Below are 23,913 nucleotides of genomic sequence, written 5' to 3' on the forward strand. Positions count from 1 at the left end.
GTGATGTTTTTCAGTGGAGCAGATAAAGATCTGACTTTTTTTTTCTTTCCCCCATCACCTCTCTGAGTTATTGACGCTTTCATCATGCAAAGGCCTGCAGGTGAGCGTGCTCTCTTTCTCTTACAGAGTTTATTTACTGTGATAACAAGCTCCTGCAGCCTCCGCAGCCAGAATCACACGGAGCAGAAATGGTTCGGTATTTAATGGAGACGGGGTTCCCAACTGTGAGGGAAGGAGGAGTCCTATAATAAACATGATTCCCAAAGCAAATGGTTTGATTCCAATGACATTTGGGAATTCCAAACTATTTGTTTGTTTGCAGTGTTTGTGGACTTCCTACAGGCACTAACGTAAGATATGAACCTGTGTGTTCTGCATTCACTCATGGTCTCACTAACGACTAGAGTGTGGTGAGAAGACACCGTACGACTTCATCACTCATTTGTCATGACTGCGTCCAACTCCTTTAGCCCGACCAATGCTTCACGATTCTACCACATCTACACCCGATTTACCACAAACACAAAAATGGTACGTTCCATTTCTATGATGTCCCTTAAATTAGCAGCTCCTCTCTACAACCCTCAGCATCCGTACGGGTCAACCCCTCTGCATGGATTCATGTGACTAAGGCTTCATGCTTGGAGATGGTATCTACTGAAACCTCTTCTTGTCATCATGTGAACACCCTCATGGCAATAATGTCTGTTTGTGGAAGAACCTGCTCGTGGAATGATCAGATTTACCTGACCTCCTTAACCAGCTCTAAAAATGGGACTCAGTGCCTCCCTGCTTGACACTCAGTATTTAGCGGTGGTTGGATTGGGGGGGTTAAGCCGCCAAATGGTTCCCGAGCACGGCTGTGTCTGCAGCTCACCGCTCCCCCGGGGGATGGGTCAAATGCGGAAGATAATGGGACTTTAACTTCAACTTCCTCTTTAGAAATTCAGGATGCCGCTAATTCTTAATTTACTCAACTGATCCATGTTGGAGGACCTAAAGTCCTGTAAAAATTAACCTGAGCTCCATCTGGACTAATGTTGCTCGGGACTCTTTAAAATCAAGTTGGATCTGCTATATTTCTGTCTGGTTGATGAGGTCATCTCAAGGCTTCTGTAGCGTTCAGGTGTCTAAGTGCAGATCTTTTAAGAATGTTATTTCAGATTTCATAGCTGCTTGTTGCGTTTATTCATTGTCATGATCCTCCAATGTTAAACGATGTATTACAGGTCTAGATATACTTTCAGTTTCATCAGCTGCTTTCTAACTCTACTGCCACAAAAAATGAGTGTCCAAAACCAAATGAAACATTTTTCACCGGCTTCATATTGTAATGTTTCCAAGCTGCAGCTAAAATTGGAACGTGTCGGGCCGATGTGAACCAGGCTGCAGGGCTGGTTCGAAGACATTTCACATTAAACTAGCTTCACCTCTGAAAATCAGGTGCAACGCCGCTCACACCTCCTGATGGACCTAACCCTGCCCTCCTTCCCCTCTGCACGGTTGGGTTTAATGGCCGTGGCTGCAGCAGCTGCTAACATCATATCAGCACCTTTAATGAGGTGTTAGACTTTACAGCAGAATTCCTGCTGCACAGTCCAGGATTTAATTTTGCACTAAGTAGCCTGCATAAATCCAATGAACACCATTCATAATAGATTTTGTTCTAATAAAATATGGAACAAAATCAACTCTTTGCTTACTAAAAACTGAAATTTGTTTCAGAAAGTTTTGAAGTTTACCTAAACCTCCAGTGGCCCGACGATGAAGAAGTTGAAAGCGGTGTATTTATAGTTGGTTCTGAAGATAAATTGCAGTGACAGCAATACTTGTCTAGAGGGTCAGAGAATTTCTGATTTAGATAAATCACCGTCAGGATCATAGAGCTAAAGCCCTAGTCGCATATGGAGGTTGACCTGTACGGGTTGTTGAGTTGTCCGGGCCCAATGAGGGTTGTAGAGAAGGTCGGCTTCATCTCAAGAGGAGCATTGGTGTGTCTTGCAGTGGCACTCATACCACCTCAAGGGACGTCATGATAATGGAACGTACTGTTGTCGTGCATGTGTTAAATGGATTGTGAAGTGTTCCTAAGACTAATGTAATTGGCGCGCACTCATGCCGTACGGGAAGTGCTATCGTATAGAGCCTGGATGCCCACACATAATCTGGTTGTACGACACACTTGTGGCTCACCTACTTCACCCTTACTTATCTTTAGTGTTCACAACGACCTGTCGCATACCTATAGGAAAAATGTACATGAAGACTTTTGGTCTAGGGACTCACCGAGCGGTCTACGACCATGCCATTTCGCTCCGGCCTCTGCGTAGAGGTCTGCTAATTTTTGACGCACAGACAGTCTCCAACCGTAAGGGCAGCTGTGACTAAATTTAAGTTTACGAGTGTGCTGCGCAGACACCCTTGTGCTATCCAAGGCACGTTAAATTGGGAGTTGGGTCATCTAGACCCACTAGACAGTGCGCTGAACCTTTTTTCTTCAATGATTTGTGATCTTCACTGGTGTCCATGGATTACATGAAATCTTTCCACCTTTATCCACCTTTGTCATGGTAGGGAGAACATGTCAATGTAAGGGTGGGGTCATCTGGACCCCATAAGATAGCACAAGGGTTAGAGCACTTAGAGGCTCCCTTTTCATCTCCTCCACCTGTCTTTCAAGCCAATCTGGTAAAAAATGGTTGATGAAGAGAGAAGCAGTAAAATGTCCTGTGAATCGTTTGATAAACGGATTGTTTCGTAGGGTCTATCATGGCTGTGTGTTATGTTCCTTTTGTATGCTCTAGGTTTGTTAAGGAGTTTGACATTCAGATTTAGACGGTTTTAAACCAAATACAGGTCCAAACCTCTGAGATACATTTATTTTTCCACTATGATTATTTTCTAGAATAGATTACAAGTTAACTTTCAGTTGATATAGTCCAGCTGGAACTCTTCAATGTTCATCTCAGATTCCATTTGAAAGTAAAGTTGAGGCTCTGCATGTATAATGTGTTTCAGACAGACTGTACTTTGTGGCTCATTTTTATCATTCACTAGTGCAAAGTCACTCTATAGTCGCCAGCTCAGTCTATTATCATCCTTAAGTTTAACCCACACGCTTTCTCATGTTATAACAAACAAACTCAAATCGTTTGTTTTCGTAAGACAGAAAGTTCTAGGAAGTCTTTAAAAATTTGAGATATTCTGCGTGACCCCAGATTAATCTGGAGTTAACACAAACAAAACTTTGACACCTCCATCCACACGGATGCCATTAGATGAGGTGTCACATGCCCATATCATCACCCTTCCCCCTCCGTGCTGGTGTATGAGGAGTGTTGCCAAAATTAATGTGGATTTCTTGTTTTCTTAAATGTTTTCAACGAAATGTTTGATAAAACATTGTGCACATGGCAAATTTGTCCTGGTAAGACTTACATCTGCAGGCTGCATATAGAAAATACTGTATATAAGACAGACTTTATACGCTAAAACTTAAATGTTGTTGAAAACCTTTAGAATGTCTGCTTTAACACCAGCATTATTCTTAACCAGTGACTTCAACATTTGTATTTGCCTAACTTGATATGTAGTGGAGATCATATTGGGTCCAGAACGTTGTCCTTCTGTGACCTCCAGCAGGGAAAACCGACAACGTTGATGGCGGTTGATGATTCTAGCTTCTGCCTGGAGAGGAGGATGAGCTCTTCTCTGTGTTCCTCCTCCCTTGTCATCTGCTCTGACAGAACAAGAAGTACCCAGAGAAGAAGGAGGCTTCCCTCTGCGGCCGCTTATGACAGGCCTGACAAAATAAGCAGGATTTCATTACAGGATATGCAAACAATGATGAAGAGGACGGCGCCGGCATGTCATGTTAGACAATCAAGGAGGGGACCTCTGACACGCCGCCTCGGCTGTGTAATAAAGTGCCGCACAGGCGACAAATGACAGCGCACTTAATTTGCTGCGCAATGTTCCTATAATTAGGTGAATTTGGCGCAGGCAGGGGGGAGCGACAGCCAGATCAAGGTCTTGATGAATTAGGGTCCACTGTCAAGATCAAATCACATTAATCAAGGTGGCCGAGTCCGCGGACAGCCCCCCCCCACCACCTCCTTCTTCCGCAGCGGTGTGATAAATAGCCCTGCTTCTGCCAGGCGTGAAGTATGCATCACCATCAAATCTGTGAATTTAAATGGAACGCCTCCATTCGCACGCGCGTATCGACTTTCCTGGTTTTTTCTTTTGTGATGGAGAACTGGAGCCCAAGAGTGCGCGCTCAGATCTGCTCGGGCTCTTTGTTTTCATGAACATCGCCGTTCTCAAACTTTTCAGTACTTTCTAAACGAAAGAAACTATGACAAATTTCAAAAACTTTGTTCCAGAAATGTTCCGCTTTCTTTCATATATTTGAACTTTAGCTCAACAGCAAGGATTTCAAGATTTTCTCAACTTTTTTCAAACTTTCCGTGAAGTTTTACATATTCACTGTTTTCTACTTGTCAAACCCGCGTAATCCCTCTCAGAGTCAAAGGGTTGCTGGAGCCTATCCCAGCCACTGTTGGGTAAAGCCCACCGACACCAGGCACTCCATAGCGTGACTGAGCTAAAGCTAGCTTGCAGACATGGACCAAAGTCCTCATCAGAGGAGTCTGGAGTGATACAAATCTGATCGGATTGCTAAACTTCGACTGGCATTAAACATGACATCAGTAATGATGCATTCTGTGGATTAGCTGCTCAGATGATTCATCGTTAAAGCACAAGATCCATCACAATAAAACAGAATCAGCAGTTAGTTTTTAGGAGGTCTTTTTTTTAAATTTGCCTCAAGCCCTTAGTTTTCGATGGGTAGAGTAGAAGGAGGTACCTGGCCAGGCACTGTGAGTAAAGACCAGGGGTCTGCAACCCAGCAAAAATTGCAAAGTTTAACTTCATGTTTAGGAAAAATAAACTTTATTTATGTATTGGAGCTAATAAGCCATTCATGTATTTAACAAGTAGCTTATGGATATTTACATAGGCTACTTATGTAAAACAGTGTTTTATTTTTCTGCAAACAACTCCAACTACTTCTATTTTTGTCAGTAGTACATCCCCAAGTTTATTTCAAAATAAAATATGTTGTGTAAAAATGTTGTGATATTCTCCTGCTACAGAAGATTTACTTGAATTAAAATTGCAAGACGTCAAACATGATATTTTTTATCATGATGGATGGACAAAAGATTAAACCTTTTACCTTCATTTTTCTCAGTTATCCAACATCCAAAAATAACATCTAAATCTAAATCTAAAAATCTCATCGGAAATGACAAATTATTTAACGAATACAAATGAAACCAAACGCATTATTTATTCAAATTACAAGCATTTTTCTTTAAAGCCAAAGATCCACAATGGAGGGATAAAGCAGCTGCAAGTGGCTTCGGAGCCTCAAGTTGCTCACAAACAGTTGCACTATGAGGAGGCAATAAAGTTACGTCTGGGGTATTTGTCCAAGAACCCCAACTGTCAACTGTTCCGCTTTTGATCTCAAAGCTGCTTAGTTATAGAAGAGAATGAGAACGACTGTGATGAAAACATCCCTGTTTTCTTCTTTAGATTTCCAATGCAACGTACTGTGCGTTTTCACATCAGGCAGCCATGATGCCAATAAAAGTAACCCAACTTGGAAATTCGGATTGCATGGCACTTTCTCTTCCTCACTGTCTTTCTATCCTATAGTTCTTGTACAAATGATGAAATGGATCAGTAAAACTTGGGAGGGGGGGGGGGGGGGGGGGGGGGGGATGCCCCTTTATTTGTGAGTGCAGCTTGTCCCTTGGGCACAACTCCCCTCAAGGACGATACGGGCTGTCTGCACACAAAAAAATGGGTAAACCTGTACAGGACAAGCAGGAGACCCGCAAGAAATTTAAGATCGTAAGATTCAAGATCGGTGAGTCCGTAGAGACAAAATGTTCATGCACATTTTGTTCTATGGGCATGCTGCGAGCGACAGGTTGTAGCGAACAGTTATGCAACACGTGAGGCTAAATAATGGTGAAACGCAGACATGTCGCACAAATCTTTGAATTGCACTACATAAGGGGCTGACAATCAGAGGGTGGTCTGTGTTGACACCCTACAAGCACGTAGGTATCACCTGGACACCCTGTGTGTGCAGCATTCGGTCAGTTAGGAGTTTGTATAGTTTGTACAGTATAGTCACTTGCACGGGTGCATGTGACTATAAGGCCTTATACAAAAAGTTTTGACATGAGCGGTTTTTCTACTATAAAATTCTCTCTCTTGCATCTCCCACAGGACCAGTTGATTCCGAAATTCATATTAAGAAGTAGATAAATAGTCAATAAACTTTATTTTGGAAAAGCGCTTAGACAGCATCATCCTAGAGCTACAGCAAAAAGCTTAAAAAAGGAACCCAAAAAAAAGAAGCACTAAGAGAAATGTAAACAGCAGAGGAGGTCCGTGTCAGACAAGATTCACTTCATAAAGTCTGCTGGTAAAAACAGTGGGGTCAAAACGGCGCACTGAGCAAGCAGGAGATTTTCTCAGAAACTGGACTGATTTGGATTACAGAGAGGAGCTTCTTCTCTTCTCTTCTGGATCCCTGTAGCCAAACTTCAGACTCTTCAGAACATCAAAGTGTTTCATCCCCAGACGACTGGAGCCAAAAGAGCAAAGCTTGCCCACATAATCAACTGTATCGGAAACAAGGGCTGCAGAGGAGGAATTTAGAGCCTGCATTGCTTATTCACTTTGGACGCCAGCGTGTTGGCATCTGCTTTTGATACCGAAGCTGGCGAGCGCTCAGCTCTCATCAGCGTCTGCTAACACGAGTCGGGAGTCGCAGCAGGGGCAGAACGGGAAACTTTTGTCAGCAGAGTTCAGCGTTGATAGCGGTGCTTACCTGTGCATTGCGTGCAGCGCGTGGGGCTCGTAGTGGTAGCGGCCCTCGTGGTGCCGCATGTCGATGGGGATTGGCGTGTGGAAAGTGGGGAAGAGGTGGTGGGGGGCTGCAGGGACAAGACAAGAAGAAAGAGGAGACTTCAAAAAAAAGGAGACATCTCAAAGGCAAAAGAGCTACAACAAAAAAAAAAAGAAAAAAAAGAAAAGGTTTCAGAGCTGGCTGGGCCGTTTCCTGTAAAACATTGGCACTATCACACCAGAGAAGTAGAATAAATAAGTAATCAAAGTCGTCCCAAGAAATCTTACAACTTCAACATAAAAGATAGCCAACTCGACCTGCAGCTACAGCTTTGAACTGACAGGGTGATGGACTGTGAAAGAGAGCTGCAGCCCGGCCCGAACCTGGCCTTGCAGCGCCGCAAAAAGCTCTCTGCTGCTCCTTTACCAGAGACAGCGGAGTCTCCACCGACTGTTAGTGCACACGGGAGCTCGACTGTGTTTGTTTTCACTGACGCAGAAAAGTGGATGAGTGATTTTCGTCTCCCTGCACTCAGAGATGAGACTGTTCTGACTTCTGATCAAGAGCGGGATCTGGACTTTTCCATTTTCACTTTAACACAAAGCAGGCTGCTTTTAACGTTTGAGTTTAGACTCAACGTTTTGGCTACTCTGGACCTCAGGGTCCACCTCGACAACATCGCAAGCCTCTGACTGTACTTTTCACCCCTGTTCAGTGAATGCTTCAGCCCAAAAACCGTACACTGGTTGGCAAAGTTTACACCTCTTAACCACAAAAACCCACTTTTCAGAACCTCTGGATCCAAAGAAGGGACAGTTCTCAACAGGAAGTATCTTCCATGACGACTGTTATAGCTTAGCATCCTCTGCACGTCTGTCTGGCTTCAAAATGATTGCCGGGAAAAGGTGCGTCTCTGCTTCTAATTTAGCCGCTTTGTTTTATCGTGGATCCACTTAATGGCCCCCTTTAAATATTTTATTGGAGTCCTCTTTTGCTTTCAGGATCTTTTTAGGGATCTGGGAAGTTTACCAAAAAAACTTCAGAAGTAATTAGCTCTCGACATTACAGGAGATGTTCTTCCCTTTGTTTCGCCGACACATAAATGCAGCCTTTAAAGCTCTTTATGGAGTTGTGGTTCTTGTTAACATTTTTCCCAGGTTCCTCATCTGAAAACGCTCCGCGAGGGCGTTCCTACGGTTCCCCTCAGCATGTACTCCCTCGGTGCAGTTTTAATTGTAACCTGGTGTGTCTCGTCTCTGAGCTGCCTAATCATGGAAGACAAAGAGGAAGACGAGGAGGAGACCCAGCTGATCTCTGGACTGCATTAAAATTCCTCCAGTCTTTCTCACATGCTGCCGGCTTGTGGGAATGCCAGGGTGACCTGGGATTCCGGAGGGGACAGGCCGGGGCCACGGACCATTATCCGCTCCAACACCAAGCGTCGGCTTGGACAGCGGGGCCCCGTGAGTCTCCACGGGCCAGAGACCTGAGTGAGTCAGCATTCCAGGTCCATTCCTCTCACTCTGCACCTTGACAGCGACGACCGGCCGGCTCGTTCCCTCTGCTGGGAAAGCGGCAAGATTCCCGCTTTATGTTGAGCCGCTGACGTCCACGGCTGTCACAGCTGTGACAGAGGTCATGATTCATGTGAGGACGGTGGGATTGCGGGGAGGCTTCTGTTCCAGGCCGCAATCCTTTAAAGGGTTTACTACAACAATTCATGGAAATCTTTTTCTGTTTGCCTTGTTGGGACTTTTATTTATGCAGCTTATTTAGGCATTTATTAAAGATGAAACGTTAATAAACTTTATGTTTATGCTAATACGTTATTTTGTTCAATCATTTCTGAAAATGTCAAACAAGTTTATATTATTCTCACAAACAAAATCAGTGTTTTGATTAAAATGGAAACACTTTTGTTTTTTTGCTAACGCTTTACCACCGGAGCTTCAGCGCCAGTGTTAATGTTTTTTGAATTACCATAGCTCTTCAACCGTTTACGCAATTTTTTTTACAATTACAATGGATTCTGAAGCATAGGAAAGCAGTTCTGTGCTGATGTACATCATCTTACAGTAGTGAACCCTTAGTCTTAGTCTTACAGCACCCATACGTGGGGTCCACCCGTACATGTCTGGGCCCGTGGAGGGTCGTAGAGTGGAGCAGCTGGATTTTAAGGGGAGCGCAGGTGTGTTTTGCAGCTTGTACAGCCATCTCTAGGGATGTCATGAAAAAGGAACGTACCATCGTCATGCGTGTGCTAAATGTACTGTGAAGTATTTTTAAGGCTAATGTATGTTGAGCGCACTCATGACACACAGGTGATGCTGTCGAACGGCGCCCTTATGCCACACTCTACCTGTCAGTCAGGTGGGATTACTGGCTCCTTGCTAACCACGTGCAAAGCCACGCCCCTTTAGCCTATGGTGTTCACACTGAACAAGCAGGGCGGGAATTCTTCTTCTTCTTTTTCTACTGAACTGTTTACTAGCACATGTCCGCCGCCTACATTTGGAAGAGGCCTGGTGTAAAATGTCCAAATCTTGGGACTTTTGCCTAGCACAAGAGTTAACCCTTGTGCTATCTTAGGTGACCCCACCCTTACGTTGACGTGTCCTCCCTACCATGACAAAGGTGGATAAAGGTGAAAAGATTTCATGTAATCCGTAGACACCAGTGAAGATCACAAATCATTGAAGAAAAAAGGTTCAGAGCACTGTCTAGTGGGTCTAGATCAGTGTTTTTCAACCAGTGTGCCGCGGCACACTAGTGTGCCGTGGGAGATGGTCAAGTGTGCCGTGGGAAATTACCCTCATTAACTGATCTAAAAACATTTCCCATCTCCAGGATTTCAGCTCTTTGTTCATCCAAACAGGCCCTGATAAAACACTGAGGAATTAGGACTATAAAAGATCCTAAAATACTTTTTCTTTGCATTTATTTTATTTTATTCAAGACATTTTGATAAGAATTACGGTACCGGGATTCAGCTGCAGCTTCGGCTGTATTTTGGAAAAGTCCCGCCCCTTTAACTGTCTCCACCAATCATTCTTGGGGGGGCTTAATCACATGTCATCAGACTGACCAATCAGAAGTGGTTAAAGTCTTTACTTCCTTGTCCCAATTTATCTCGTAAAGTCACTTAGTTCTAACAAAAATACCAGCTAAAGCTCGTCTTTAGCGGTGTAACTTTCCACAGAATCCGGTGTCAGACCGTGGACCAAGGAAACAAAACAATGAAGCTCCGAAAGGGTGATCTTTTGCCGTTTTATGCACTACATCTCCCATGATGCATTGGGTTGTGAGAGTGGCAGCGCACAAGGAGATCTGTTGTTAAACGTCTTGAAACCAACGAACACACAACAAACTGTTTTTAAATCTTCTAACTTAACTTTTATTGCATCTTTTTAAAAAAAAAAGCTGCAGTTTCCAGCTTTTTCTGACACAATTATCTCAAAAATGCATCTGAGATTGTGGAGGGGCTGTAGATCAATACAGACTATGAGTTTCTCCTTTTTCTTTTTTTTTTTTGGATGCTGGTGTGCCGCAGGATTTTTTTTAAGGTTAAAGTGTGCCGTGGCTCAGAAAAGGTTGAAAAACACTGATCTAGATGACCCAACTCCCAATGGTAAAGTGCCTAGGATAGCACAAGGGTTACGGCTTTTACTTTCATACATAAATTCCGATACATGAATTACTTGGTGTCATAGAATTCTGGCTGGGTAAAAACTGCAATTATCGATTTCTCCTCCATGATACATTTTTAAAGGATTGGCACATCCAATTTTTGAAAAAAAAAACAAAACGCCATCCATACATCACTACCTAGTCAGGGTCCCCAATGGGTTAAAGTTCGACCTGGTTTAACTTTCAGCGCATGTTCAATGGACGCACGTTTTGTACTTAAGCCCAAAAACGGTCGCAGCGTAGACGAGAGTTTTCAACACTGAAGCCTGAAACACCAATTACATAGACTTTTTTTTTAAACTGGTTGGTTGGACACACGTTTCCCTCAACAAAAAATTCCTACGACACGCTTGAGTCTCACCTACTTTGCAATTTACTTACCTTTACGTGTTAGCCACAACCTGTCGCTTGCATTAGAGAGAAGAACGGGCACAAACATTTTTGCTCCACAGGTTGACTGAGCGGTCTACGACATGTCATCCAGGTTTGCCTAAATTGTTACAGACATTACTAGCCGTTAGGGCTGCACGATATGAGGAAAACACGTGATATTAGAGATTAATATTGCAATAACAATATAATTTGCAATATATAAACAAATAGTAAAATAACCAAAATTACCATTCCAATTTCAATGCAACAGTTTAAAAATTATACTTCAAATGACCCTCGTCAACATAGGTGACAAACATCGAACATTAAAGGGCTCCATCAGATTGGTCAACAACGTAAAGTCGTCCATCCGATTGGTCAAATGCATAAAAGTATTTATCTGATTGATTTTAATACTTCAAGCTGCCATAAGATTGTTTTAACACATTTAAGGTTTACGATTTATTGCGATTCTCGCCGTCTGGACCGTCTGGCGTTTGGACCAAACGCGATATGTATATTGCAGAGCTCTATATTGCGATAACGATAAATTTGCGGCATATTGTGCAGGCCTACTAGCCGTAATGGCAGCTGTGAATAAAAATCTAAGTGTTTACTAAATTAACTTAAACCAACTAATTCTGACTCACAGAAAAGCAGCTTCGCGGTGTTGCAAATCAGCGGAAAGCTGCTTGTTTAAGCTTCAGAATGACATAAATTGGAGATGTGGTCAAAGAGTTACAGTAGTCTAAAGATTGTGTTTTATTTTGTGCTGCCGGCTACTTCTGTGTGGTTAAAGTGGTTGTATTATATGCGCCACCATCTGGCAAAGCTCGGCTACAGTAGCTAGGATTTGGATCAGATTCCTGGAAGTCTGTTGTGTAGCTTGTTCACTGGTTTGTTTGTTTTGCATTTTCCTTCATGCGGACGTTTGTTATACATTATAAATTTACCAGGAAGATCATGACGGAAAGATTTCAATTTATTTCAATGTGAGAGGTTTCTGTGCAGAAATATCGTTCTATTTTCTCAAATCCCCATCTTTCTACGTCCACCTTCACCCTGAATAACTACCCACCTGCCTCCTCTCCCTCCCCTCTCTGATCCCCCCCCCCCCCCTTCCCTTCTGCGCAGTAATATGGCTCAGCGGCTGTAATTACCTTTGAATCCCCTCCACACAGAGCCAGCACACAGACCTGAGGAGGTGAGGACTAAAGGCCTCCATTGAAGGAGCAGCTCGAGTTAATGCGGCATTCATAACACTGGGGGTGAATTATGGGAGAAGGGGGGTGGAAGAGACAAAGAGCAGCTCGCGTTAGTGAATCTGGGTCACTGACACCACATGTGGATACAAGTGGAGGTGCGCAGATCCAGAAGGAGGAAGGAAACATCCGGGAAGATGGAGGCGGTGCAGCCGCTGAGTTTAATCTGAACCGCAGGACTTGCAGCAGAAGTTTTGTGTCACGGCTTAAGTTTCCCTCCTCCCAGCTTGACGAAGACATCCAGTCGGTCATCCGAGCCCGGGATCTCTCAGCGGGGCCAGGGCCGGTCCCGCTGACCGGGCCGGCTTCCATCACCAAGACAGCTCCATTGTTCTGCCCGTGCGGGAAGAACAAAAGGCGAGCGCTCCTGAGAGTTCTGGAGGCGCATTTAACCGAATCAGGGGGCAGCGGCCCCATCCCCCGACACATGTAAGGCCTTCCCCGCACAGCCGCCGAGACTTTGGCCATCCATTAGTCTTTGCTTGATGGCATTAGTTTGAGAGGAGCAGTAAAGCGGTGCAGTTCTTCACAACTGCAGCGCAAACATTGTTTTATGTTCCTTAACCGCAGGAAACGAGACCTGCAGCTTCAAATGCCTTTTTACAGCAGCTCCAGAATTTCAAAGGAAGAGAGAAGCGCTGCAGACGCTCACACTTCCTTTTTACATTTTAAGTAGAAACCCACAAACTTTTAAAACCAATTTTCGTCTTTTAATTGTAATTATGCAGTTTTTCTACTAAAATAGAATAAAACCTGTGTTGTTTTAAGATACATTTTCTGCAGAGTTGCAGGAGCTCATTAGAAATTCGCTTCTGGGTTGTGGGTGGGAACTGTTGGCGGGGAAGTTAGTCTAGCTAATTTCCCAGCATGCCATTGTTACATTCTCTCCCACTAGCGAATAGCGCCTCACAAGCCCAAGCTAGGGATAGCGTAGAAAAAAATAAATAAAAATAACTGCAAGCAATATCAGAGCAATCCAGCTGTAGATTTTAGATGAGGAAATGAAAACGTACATGGATCAAATTGTCTGCAAGTGAAGGATTTAGAATTAAGGCGAAAAAGCGAGACTTTATCTTGCCCACGGCAGTAACTGTGTCGTGAGCCCGAGCTTTTACAAACATCCGGTTTTCGTTTGCTCCTTATCCAACGCGACTTGAATAAAAGAAATATATAGGTAGTAGTTTTAGTCGTACATTATTGTATATGTCTGCCATTATGAAAAAAAAATTCAAGAGCATGTTAACCCTTGTACTATCTTGTGGGGTCAAAATGACCCTGGCCTTACATTGACGTGTTCTCCCTACCATGACAAAGGTGGATAAAGGTCGAGAGGATTTTTATGTAATCCATGGACACCAGTGAAGATCACAAATCATTGAAGAAAAAAGGTTCAGCGCACTGTCTAGTGGGTCTAGATGACCCAATTCCCAATGTTAAAGTGCCTTGGATAGCACAAGGGTTACAAACACCAAAAGCACATATTTTCTCTGGAGTGGGTCTTTTAAACGTTCGACACAATTAATCTTCTTGTGGCTGTTTTCACCTGTTTAGGTAAAATGATTGCTAACTTGCTAACTGACAAGCTGATACGCTCCAGTGTTGACATTCTTTTGGCTAACTCTTCAACCTTTTAATGCAATCAACGTAATTACGGTTTGTCAGAGAGTGTTTGTTATTTAGATGTCACCGTCGACATCGCAGATGATAAAGGGTTAACTAAAAATTATAGCACAAATAAAGATCTTTATCTGCAAGTTGTCAGAAGTTAGAAGAAAATTTTGTTCCTAAAGGTCTTTTAATTATAATTTTTACAAAACCAAAAGAAATCTGTGTTGTTTTCTAGGACATAGTTTCTGCAAAGCGGCAGCAATTGACCTCTGAGTTTGTGGGCAGGACTGTTGGCATGGAGTAAGTCTGCCACCACTCCCCGTGATCAATCTGTTTACAGTCTCTCTCAATAGATTGCAACCCCATCCTAACCTTAGTGGTGTGACAAAAATCCAGAGCAATATTGAAGCTATCCAGACGTAAAGTTTTAAGTTGGGCGATTGTCATCAAGGTGGGTCTTTGAGCGTTCCTGGTTTTACAACTTTAGCTAACATCTTTGACTCTTAATTGGTGTGATTGAAGTGTGTTTTGGTGAAACTGTAAGTAAATTACAGTAGAAAAGAGTCCCAGTAAAACCTCATAATAGCAACAAAACCCTCAGTTTTCCCCAAAGGTCAAATTAGATTCTGCAGTGTCACTATTTCAGATTCAGCATTTTTCACAGAGAAACTATAAAAACTTGAATATTTAGTTGGATTTGTTCAGGGTTTATGGTTTTGTGTTTGCTGAGAGAACTCTCCTTGAGTCCACCTGCTCCCATGGGGCCTTGGTGTGAACGTATGCAGGATCCCGGTGCTTCATCTTCTCACTTTCAGAGACAAAAAGTCGGGTTTTAAACCTGCAGACCCACCGTCGCGGCGGCCCACTGCAGCCATGAGGTAGAGCTGCCCGTCAGCGTGGACAGCTGCCTTCAGGCTGCGCGTTAACAACCTCCATGCATCAGTGGCTGGAGGTGAGTGGGCCTCCTCCGCTCACCTTCTTACATCGTTAGCATGCTGTTTGTGTAATTTCGCTCCGTTAAAACTGCTCGGCTTCAAAGACTGATTGCAGCTGGAGTAATCACCTCCTCCAATGCATGCCTGATTTATCACCTGCTCTCTTAATAGCACTGCTTAACACACAGGTTTGTCCAGATTAAGTAATTACCTCAAAGCTAAAGTTTATTATCTCGGCGGACTGGTCGGTGATAAAGGCCCGCTGTCGAGTGAGGCACCAGAAAGGCCCGGAGCTGCTGAACGAGGGCCGTAATTAAAACGCAATGAATTAAAGAGCGGCTTCTGTGTCAGCTGCTTCACAGCTAACATCCATATTACCCCGCAGACACCCCTGCCAGGAGGGCGCCTGGGATTACGGCGCGCCACGCCGCTGCGGCAGCTCGACGGGAATTTATTTAAACTGCAGATGACGGAAAAGGCCTCGTTCTGCAAACCCAGGAGGGAGGAGGAGAGGGAGGATCAGCCGTGACGCCTTAATGAGGTGTCCGTCTGAGTCCCCCCCCCCCCTCTCTGATCGGCGCCAAGGAGGCCCGGACCCCCAGCAGGATTTTCTGCAGATGGATGGAGGGCTGTCCTGTCACATCAGCACTCGGCGGCCTCCCGGGTCGTCTGCTGCTTGTTGGTCGCGAGTTACCAAAGCAGAACCACTGCCATTTTTTGACCAGGTGCCCCCCCCCCCCAGGGTGGGCCAACAGCCACTTATCCTTACAAATCCTAAAAAAAAAGTTAGATATGTTAGCATCAGCATCCCAGCTCCTCAAAGCCCCTTTAAGGTCAAACGTGTGCTTTTTTGCACCACATTGTGATATTGTGTGGATCAATGAAAGCTCACAATTATTACATTCAACGTTTGGAGTCACTGCCGAGGAAAAAATGCTCTCAGTTACAATTTGAAACTGGACAATGAGTAAAAGGGAAAAATTCTGGTTCATGCAAAATGTTTTATTTGTGTTATTTTTCCTGCAAATGCTGTTTAATCTATGCGACTCGTTCTACATTTTCTTATTTTTGGGGTCCTTAAACTCCATTTACAGTAAGGTTTTTTCCTGCTTCCTCTAAAAATGTTGCTCAGCTGCGACACAATGTTTGAATGCGGTAAGATGGGCTTGCATAACATCTGGGTGAGTTGGCAGTGACAGGTGATGCTGCAAGCATGATCAGTTTTTCATATTTTTTAATAAATATGACCAAGAAAGTGAGTTGATTTCTGTCTGGTTTATTTTCACACTAAGTGTGTAGCTATTGCAGGTGAGCTTCCGACAAAAAAAACAGCAATTACTCTTTATTTGCTCTTTATATTGAGGCTAAAGTTTGCCAATAAACACACCAATAAAATTTATGTTTTAAATGGCTAAAGACCCACTCTAATCATCTTTTTTTTTAGCTATTTTAAAAGCATTCCAGTTGGTCTTTTAATTATAAATTCACCTCTGAGCTGTTGGCATGGAGCAACCCCGCCCCCCTTTACTCTCCCTGTTGATGAGAGCTCGGAGCAGGGAGCCGTGACCCAAACAGCATATTTCCAACAAAACAAATATATATGATCTTTTTCAAATTGCTTTTTTATTCTGCTCCTGATTCACAACCCTTTGATTAAAGAAATACTCAGAAATGTAATTTTAAGTTTAATTTTCTTTATAAACGTCCCTCCATCGTCCCAAAAAGGACACAAGAACATGTTGAAAACACTAACAACACCATTCTTTGGATTGGGTCTGTAATAAAATAATTGCATTGCTGTTTACATGAATTAGACACCGAAGAGATGAGCCAAAAAAGTAACCCAAAGAAGTATTCTGTTAAGTTAAAGTTGTTCAGTTATTTTCCACAGTGAAGTTTGGCGTGACACAAATCTGAACTGGACCTTTTTCCCACAATGGGATTATTAAATGTTTGGGAAAAGCAACGGTCTCATTTGCTTCAGTTGTTTTTGCATAAAAGCTGCTTCAAATTGGATGCAATGATTATGAAGTTATTCATGAAGTTACTATATGTAAGACTTCTAATAAAAATATGAATTAATATAAATTGTTCTTGATGCATCATCAGACTCCCACCACTACACTTCACTGTCTATAAAAGCTACTATTGTACTTTTTAAAAAGAGTTTTCTTAATTCACATAGTTACTACAAGTATTTTAAAAAAATGTTTCAGTGGTGTAAAGCCCACATCATTACCCTCCCACCTCTGTGCTTTTATTGGTGGTTTCAGCACCTCACCTAATGAAAATTCAAGTCTTTATTTTATTTTTTAGGTTATTTGTATTTCATTCATCGTATTAGTCTTATGCAAACGTAATTTAGAGTAACAACTCGGGTTTCTGCTGAGAAAAGATGCCAAATAAGAAAGAAAATTTAACAAGTTCAGTGAGCGTAACGACCTGAAAACTCAGACCCAAAAAGCTTTCCATCACGGCCTGAGTCTTCAATCTCAGGGTGAATCAAAGCCATGTGAGGAAGAGCAGGAGGAAGCAGCAGCAGCAGCAGCAGCAGCTTCATCTTGTCCGTAGTCACGCTGCAAGCCAAAGCAAATCCTGCTGTCATTAAGCTGCTCGTCTGTGAGGACCAACAGCTGCTGCAACAAGGAGGTGACGTTTACAAGAAGGATAGTCGTCTGAGCGCCGAGAGCGTCCCTGAACATTTGTTCTGGAGTAAAGAGTAGCTCCAGCTGCCGAAGATCAACACATGCTTCGGTGGACACCAAAGAGCCGGCAAAAGTCAAAAAAGCAGCAGTAGTTCAACGAGAAGTCTAAAAACAGATTAAATCAACAGTGAAGCACAGGAGCGGGGGGCTAATGGTGTGGGCTTGATTTGCAACTGAACACGAAAACATTTTTACAAAAATTTCGTTTTTAGCTTTAGACTTCAATGAAATGTAAGAACAGTAGCTTCTTGCTGCAACATAAGGTTGACTTATCCTTGCATCTAAACTTTAATTACGGAGGAAAATTCAAAGTTTTTGGAATGACTGTTGTGGACACTTCATCTTTAGTTGGGGCAAATGGGACCCCATTTTGTCCCATTTAGCCTGATAATAGAATGGTGTGTGTGTGTGTGTGGGGGGGCAGCAGTGTGTTATGATAAAGGGCTGAACTCAAAGGAGGAGATGGTGCCACACAATGAACGAAATGAACTCAAGGATCACAGGGGGACAAAAGCTTCAACAGAAGCGGGAAAAGTTTCCTCAAAGAAAGACGAGGCTGTCGTCAGAGTGAGATTTACATAAAAAAGGAAATTTTGAATTTTTATTTATTAATGAGTTGTTCTCCAAATCCATGGCAACAAAAAGAATGACGATATGCAAACTTCCTGACCTGTTTCTAGACTTTAATTAACCCCATTTCATAGATAATCATTTTAAGCCAACACAAGAAGTGCACAAAATCAACAAACATTTTTAACCGTCGTGCTATCCTATGGGGTCCAGATGACCCGATCCTTACATTGACGTGTTCTCCCTACCATGACAAAGGTGGATAAAGGTGGAAAGATTTCATGTAATCCATGGACACCGGTGAAGATCAAGAATCATTGAAGAAAAAAGGTTCAGAGCACTGTCTAGTGGGTCTAGATGACCCAACTCCCAATGTTAAAGTGCCTAGGATAGCACAAGGGTTAAACTCAATCTCAACAAAGAGGTGACGCCATATTCTTGCCATAAAACAAAACAAAACTGAAGAGGTGTCTCATTTTCTGGAAATGAAGGTGATAACAACTCAGGTTTTGTACGTCTAGAAAGCATTTGGTGTTTCTGAGGTAAGAAAAATGTAACATAAAAAAGAGACACTGTTCACATGTCCCAAGTTTAGGCACTCAAGTGTGATACTAAAATGCAACTCGAGTTTTGAGGTCCCCGTCTTTGGATTCAAGATGCAAACGTAGAATAAAGCCTTAAGAGTTAGGCGTTTACATTTAAAGAGCGTTTTTAAAAACCCACTCCAATAAAAATGGTGTTTTTGGTGTTTGTTCTTGCAGCACTTATCTGACAATGGAGGACATTTACAAAGATATTTAACAAAAAAAATGTATTTCTGAGTATTGCCTTGTTCAAATCAGTGTGAATCAGTACCAAAAAAAGAGCTTATCTGTTACGTAGAAAGTACATTGGGCAAGCCACAAGCTCCCAGCTCCGCTCCACTATGGGGAGGGGAAGTGGGGGTGGGATTACTCCATGCTAACAGCCCCGTTTACAACTCAGAGGGGAATTTCTAATGAAGTACTGCCGCTCTGCAGGAACTATATCCTAGAAAATTACAGTTTTTGTTTTTTTTCTGCTAAAAACATCATAATCATAATTCGAATACCCTTGGAAAAGCTTTTAAAATAGATCAGTATATTTTTGTTTAGAGTTTCTGCATCAGTTATAAAATTTATCTGTGAATTACCTGAAGCTGCAGAAACTTCATAGGAGGTTTTCTGTAATTACTGTCTGTGTACTGGTAAAAATGATTTACAATTTTTTTTTTAATAATAAAATGTGGAGATCCACAAGGCTCCATTTCAGGCCCTCCTTCGTTGATGGACAGCTAGAGCTGCTACATAGACATACTCCTTTTTCTTCATTGTGAAAGATAGAAAATGGAATTTTTTGTCTTTGTAAAGGTAAAAAAACTGATAAAGAAGTCAGAAAAGGTGGGGCTCCCAAATAATACTTGTTTTGCATATTTTGCTCAGTTATTGGTAAATACAGATTTTAGTTGTGTAAATCATTTACTATTTTAGTTTCTTTACTTTTATTAACAATAACATTTAAGGATTTTTTTATTTTAAAAATGTAGTACAATGACTGAATAAATATATTAAAGTTTATATTAAAGTAAAGATAATCTAAAAACGATCAAGTGTTTTCCCTGCAAACCTCAATCATATGTTTAAATCTGTCCTCGGTGACACCAACGTCCATAAATCAGTGTCAGCAGACATAAAAACCAACTTGTGCATCTGCATCATCCAGTCTCCATGTACAAAGTTTTACAGAGTGGTTCCGACGTGTCAGAACCGCTTTCACGTTCCAACAAACGGGCCTTTAATGAGACTCTAATCACTTTCCCGGACTCTGGAGCGCAGAGCGTGAGGCCAGCTGACGGGGAACCACTTACTTCAGCGTGTTTATGAGGGAAAATATTTCTCAGCTCCCCGTGGCTTCGAGTGAGGACAAGCGTCCGTCACATGTTTGCTGTTTTTTAAGAGACGCTGCGGGCCGCAAGCCCGTTTAGAGAGGAACTTTGCAGCAGGCCGACCGGCTCTCAGACCGGAGCTGTAAAAATCCCAAATGTGACAGGTTGCTGCTTCGTAAAGATTTATGACGGGTGTACAAACAGCAGACTGTGTTTATCCTCACGTGCGAGCTTTGATTTCCACTGTAGCCTGGCTAATTAGCTGTTATTGCTAATCTCCAGCTGCTTTCTGCAACACTTACAAGCCAATTAGCATGCCTCTTCTCATTTCAGCGCGAGTCTGCAGAGACTGGAGGGGCGTAGGTTGTGGCTTTGGCTCTGTCACCGCCTCACCTCAAGTCAGATGCAGAGATATTGAGGACATTGGTTGACTTCCCAGAGCAACAGGAGATACCACTCCTGAGCCTTAAAAGCAATCACAGAAGCTTTACATCTGAAGTAAATCTCATTGAGGGGTGATGGTGCTCAGTGGATGTAGGAGTTCAGATTGTTGGCATAACCTCCAACCCCTACAACACTCAGCAGGACTTGTCTTCATACTCGGCTAATTCACTTTCTGACAATTAGTGAAGCACTTGTTTACTCAAGTTGTTCAGAGCTGTCACCGTTTTGAGTTGTGAATGTCAGGTTCCACAGCAGTACGTTTAAAGTTACGTACACACAGTTCAAGACAGCGCTAAACGCGGTCAGCGTAGTGCTGTCTTGTTCACACTGGACTGTCGCTACCCGATACGAGCACATATCTACCCCCTACAGTTGGAAAAGGCTTGGTGGCAAATCTCAAAGTCGTATAAATCTTGTGAATTTTTCTCCTGGCTTTTTCTTTCACTTTTTTTTTCAATACCTGAAAGACTTAGTGTCTATGAATTCCGTTCAGTCACAAACCCCATGTATTATTTTTCCTTCGTGATCAATTTTTAAATGGTTGGCACTTTGTTGAATTAAAGAGGATGGCTATCATAAATCCCTACTAAATCTGAATCCCTGATTGGTCAAAGTTGGACTTGGTTTACCTTGTAACATACATTCAGTGGACGCGTGTTTAGTACGTAGACCCCGAAAACAGTCTTAGAGTTTTGAACGCCTGAAAAACACACATTTAGGCACGTTCACGTAAACCTTTCTTTAAAACTGGTTGCTTTGATGCGCATTGGCGATGTGTGAGCGTAGCTTGAGTCTAAGTCACAGGTACATGTGAGGTGGTTAACCAGTACGGGTTTTTTGCCAATGGGTGGCCACAACGGAAGGAACATGTGATGGTTGTTGTGCGTGTGGTAAGTGTATTGTGAAGTATTCGTAAGGCTAATGTACAGAAGATGCTGACGTACGATGCCCTTATACCACACACTCGAGTCCTTGTAAGGTGCGGGTACAGGTCCATAACTGCCCAAGCACGAATGTCCCAAATGTTGGGTGTGGACATGAAATGAAAGGGCCTGTAGGACGTCCACAAAAACTACATAAAAAATTGTTTGATTTCTGTATTTTAACAGTCAGGCTGCACGCAAGGTACGCGCACCTATCACTTGAGCGGCACCAATGTGGACCTATAGCGCAGTCCATAGAATTTAGGGGGGGGTGGAAAAATGTCAAAACCGTACAACGTCTCACCAGCTTTGCCCTCACTTTACCCTTACGTGTCGTGTTTGCATTTTCACTCTAAGGGATCATCAGTAAGTGGTCTGCAACCTGTATCGTTTGTAAGAACCACCGTACCGGTTTTCCCCTTTTTTCGCCCATGTCTGCCCGTAAGGCTCTGAGTTCTTTAGCGCTCAGTTCAATTCAACTTTGAGTATATTAAGTATAAAGGAGTGTGTTCGAAAAGCCCCGTGCTCCTCCGTGACTCCTGCGGATAACCTGTGTGGAGATTCTGGTCGGAACCATAAAAAGCCGTTAAAACACAAAGCTCATTGAAATGAGCTCCTGCAGGGGCCTCACGGGTGAAAGCCTGCAGCATCGGCTGATTTAGATCTCCTGGATGAGCAGACAGATCAGTAGCACATGAGTAATTCAGCGCTCACTGTTGCCGGGGTGTCCAAACAGGACCTCCACCGACACTGCAGAGCTTCTGTTTTTTTTTCAGGCGTCCCACTCAGCAGGTAAAACATCAAGTTTGGAGCTTAGCAGAGCAAACCACAGCTCCTCAGCCAGAGGAAGTCCAGACTAGCGAGGCTCGAGCTGCTGCAGGTAATGAGCGTTAAACTTGGACCCGCAGACGAGCTCCCTCGTTCCTTCATCTTCCTGTCGGGCTTGTGTGCACCCTCAGCATGACCACACGCTGGCCTGTTTACTCGAGTGCTTCACACAGAAACCCCTCTTTACTCCCCGTGTTTGCTCTCTGGGTCACCAGTTAAACTCACACACGTGTACTTTGTGCAGCTCGTGCGTGCGTGCGTTCACCCAGCAGCACAGCCATGCCGGCCCGAGACGCCCACTCTGCAAACCCGCGAGAGGGTCTCCGGGTCTCCGAGTGTTGATCTAACGCAGGACGAAGCCGCAGCGGGGCAGACGAAGCTGAGACCTGCCCTCCCCCCCCACCTCCTGCCCCAGACCTTAGAGGCCTCCTCTCAGGGGGCGGAGGACTAATTTGCAGTCTGGCAAGCCGGCGAGGAGAAATTCCACACAGAAAAAGGAGGAGGAGAAGGAGGAGGGGTTTGCCTAATCCTCAGAAACATCCATATATCGCTGTGCGCTGGTAAACCTGCAGGAATGCAGCCTGTTGTTGTTTTTGGATCCTGCAGCAAAAAAAAAAAACCTTTATGGATCTGAAACTCTCGCGTCTGCAGAGGTCGGCTCAAGCTTTGGGGGTGCAGTTTTCAGACTCAGGGGGCCTCAGACGATCAGACCCCTTGATCCCTGCTTACTGGCTCTTCCTGCTCCGTTAATAACTTTTCTTTAAAATAACTGGGAAAGAGGCTCACTGAGCCTCGGATGTGCACGGCTCCTCCGCTGTTTGTGTGGCTTCATATGGAAATGCCATGTTTTTACGAGCTATAACTTAACGAGTGCAGCTGAAGACAAATAATGAGGCAAACCATCCGCGAGCCGAAAAACCACTAATCTAGCATCTCGACTCTGTTTTCATTTATCTCATTCGAGGCCTCCTTATAGACGCGCACAGAAACTTTAGATCAAACAGGGCCGGGGCATCTTGGAAAGTCATCAAGCTAAATGTTTACAAAGAGGCTCAGAAATGTGGAGAGAGCCAAGTAGTTCAGATGATTATGAAAGCAGCGGGCACACGAACAGAAAACTGCACTGTAACTATAGGGGCTGAGCTGAACTTTATATATATAAACATTAAAAACAAAAATGCAAATCTTGGCTCAGTTTTTAAAAATGATCATTTAATAAAATACCTTTTTTGCAAAGTAAAACTTTGTAAAAAAAACAATGTATGCATAATATGAAGTTGTATTGCTGAGTAAGCAGCCTTAAGATATATTTAGATTACGAATATTTAAATGCCACTACTCTCTACACTCCTGCAATTTTTTAAACTAAAAATGAATAAATGTTAATAACCCCTTGTGCTATCCTAGGCACTTTAACATTGGGAGTGGGTCATCTAGACCCACTAGACAGTGCGCTGAACATTTTTCTTCAATGATTTGTGATCTTCACTGGTTTCCATGGATTACATGAAATCTTTCCACCTTTATCCACCTTTGTCATGGTAGGGAGAACACATCAATGGTCATCTTGACCCCACAGGACAGCACAAGGGTTAAATGAGAAAACAGGTTTTAGTCTTTTATTACTATATTTTTTGGAATGCAAGTGGGGAATTCTTTTTTGTATATTTTAGCTTGGAGTGCGATTTAAGCTGCAGTCACCATCGGGCACGTGACACATGTTCTAAAATGCACGTTTAGCC

General features: G+C 43.2%; 1 protein-coding gene across 1 annotated transcript in view; it reads right to left on the bottom strand.

The window, feature by feature from the left end:
* Nucleotides 1-23,913, bottom strand: part of gli2 (GLI family zinc finger 2) — a 73,588-nt gene that overhangs the window by 25,569 nt on the left and 24,106 nt on the right. The window contains exon 3 of the mRNA XM_023964285.1: nucleotides 6,917-7,022. Coding sequence (XP_023820053.1) covers nucleotides 6,917-7,022 — 106 coding nt within the window. The remainder of the gene's footprint in view (nucleotides 1-6,916; nucleotides 7,023-23,913) is intronic.

Source organism: Oryzias latipes, chromosome 2 (assembly GCF_002234675.1).
Source record: "Oryzias latipes chromosome 2, ASM223467v1".
NCBI lineage: Eukaryota > Metazoa > Chordata > Actinopteri > Beloniformes > Adrianichthyidae > Oryzias > Oryzias latipes.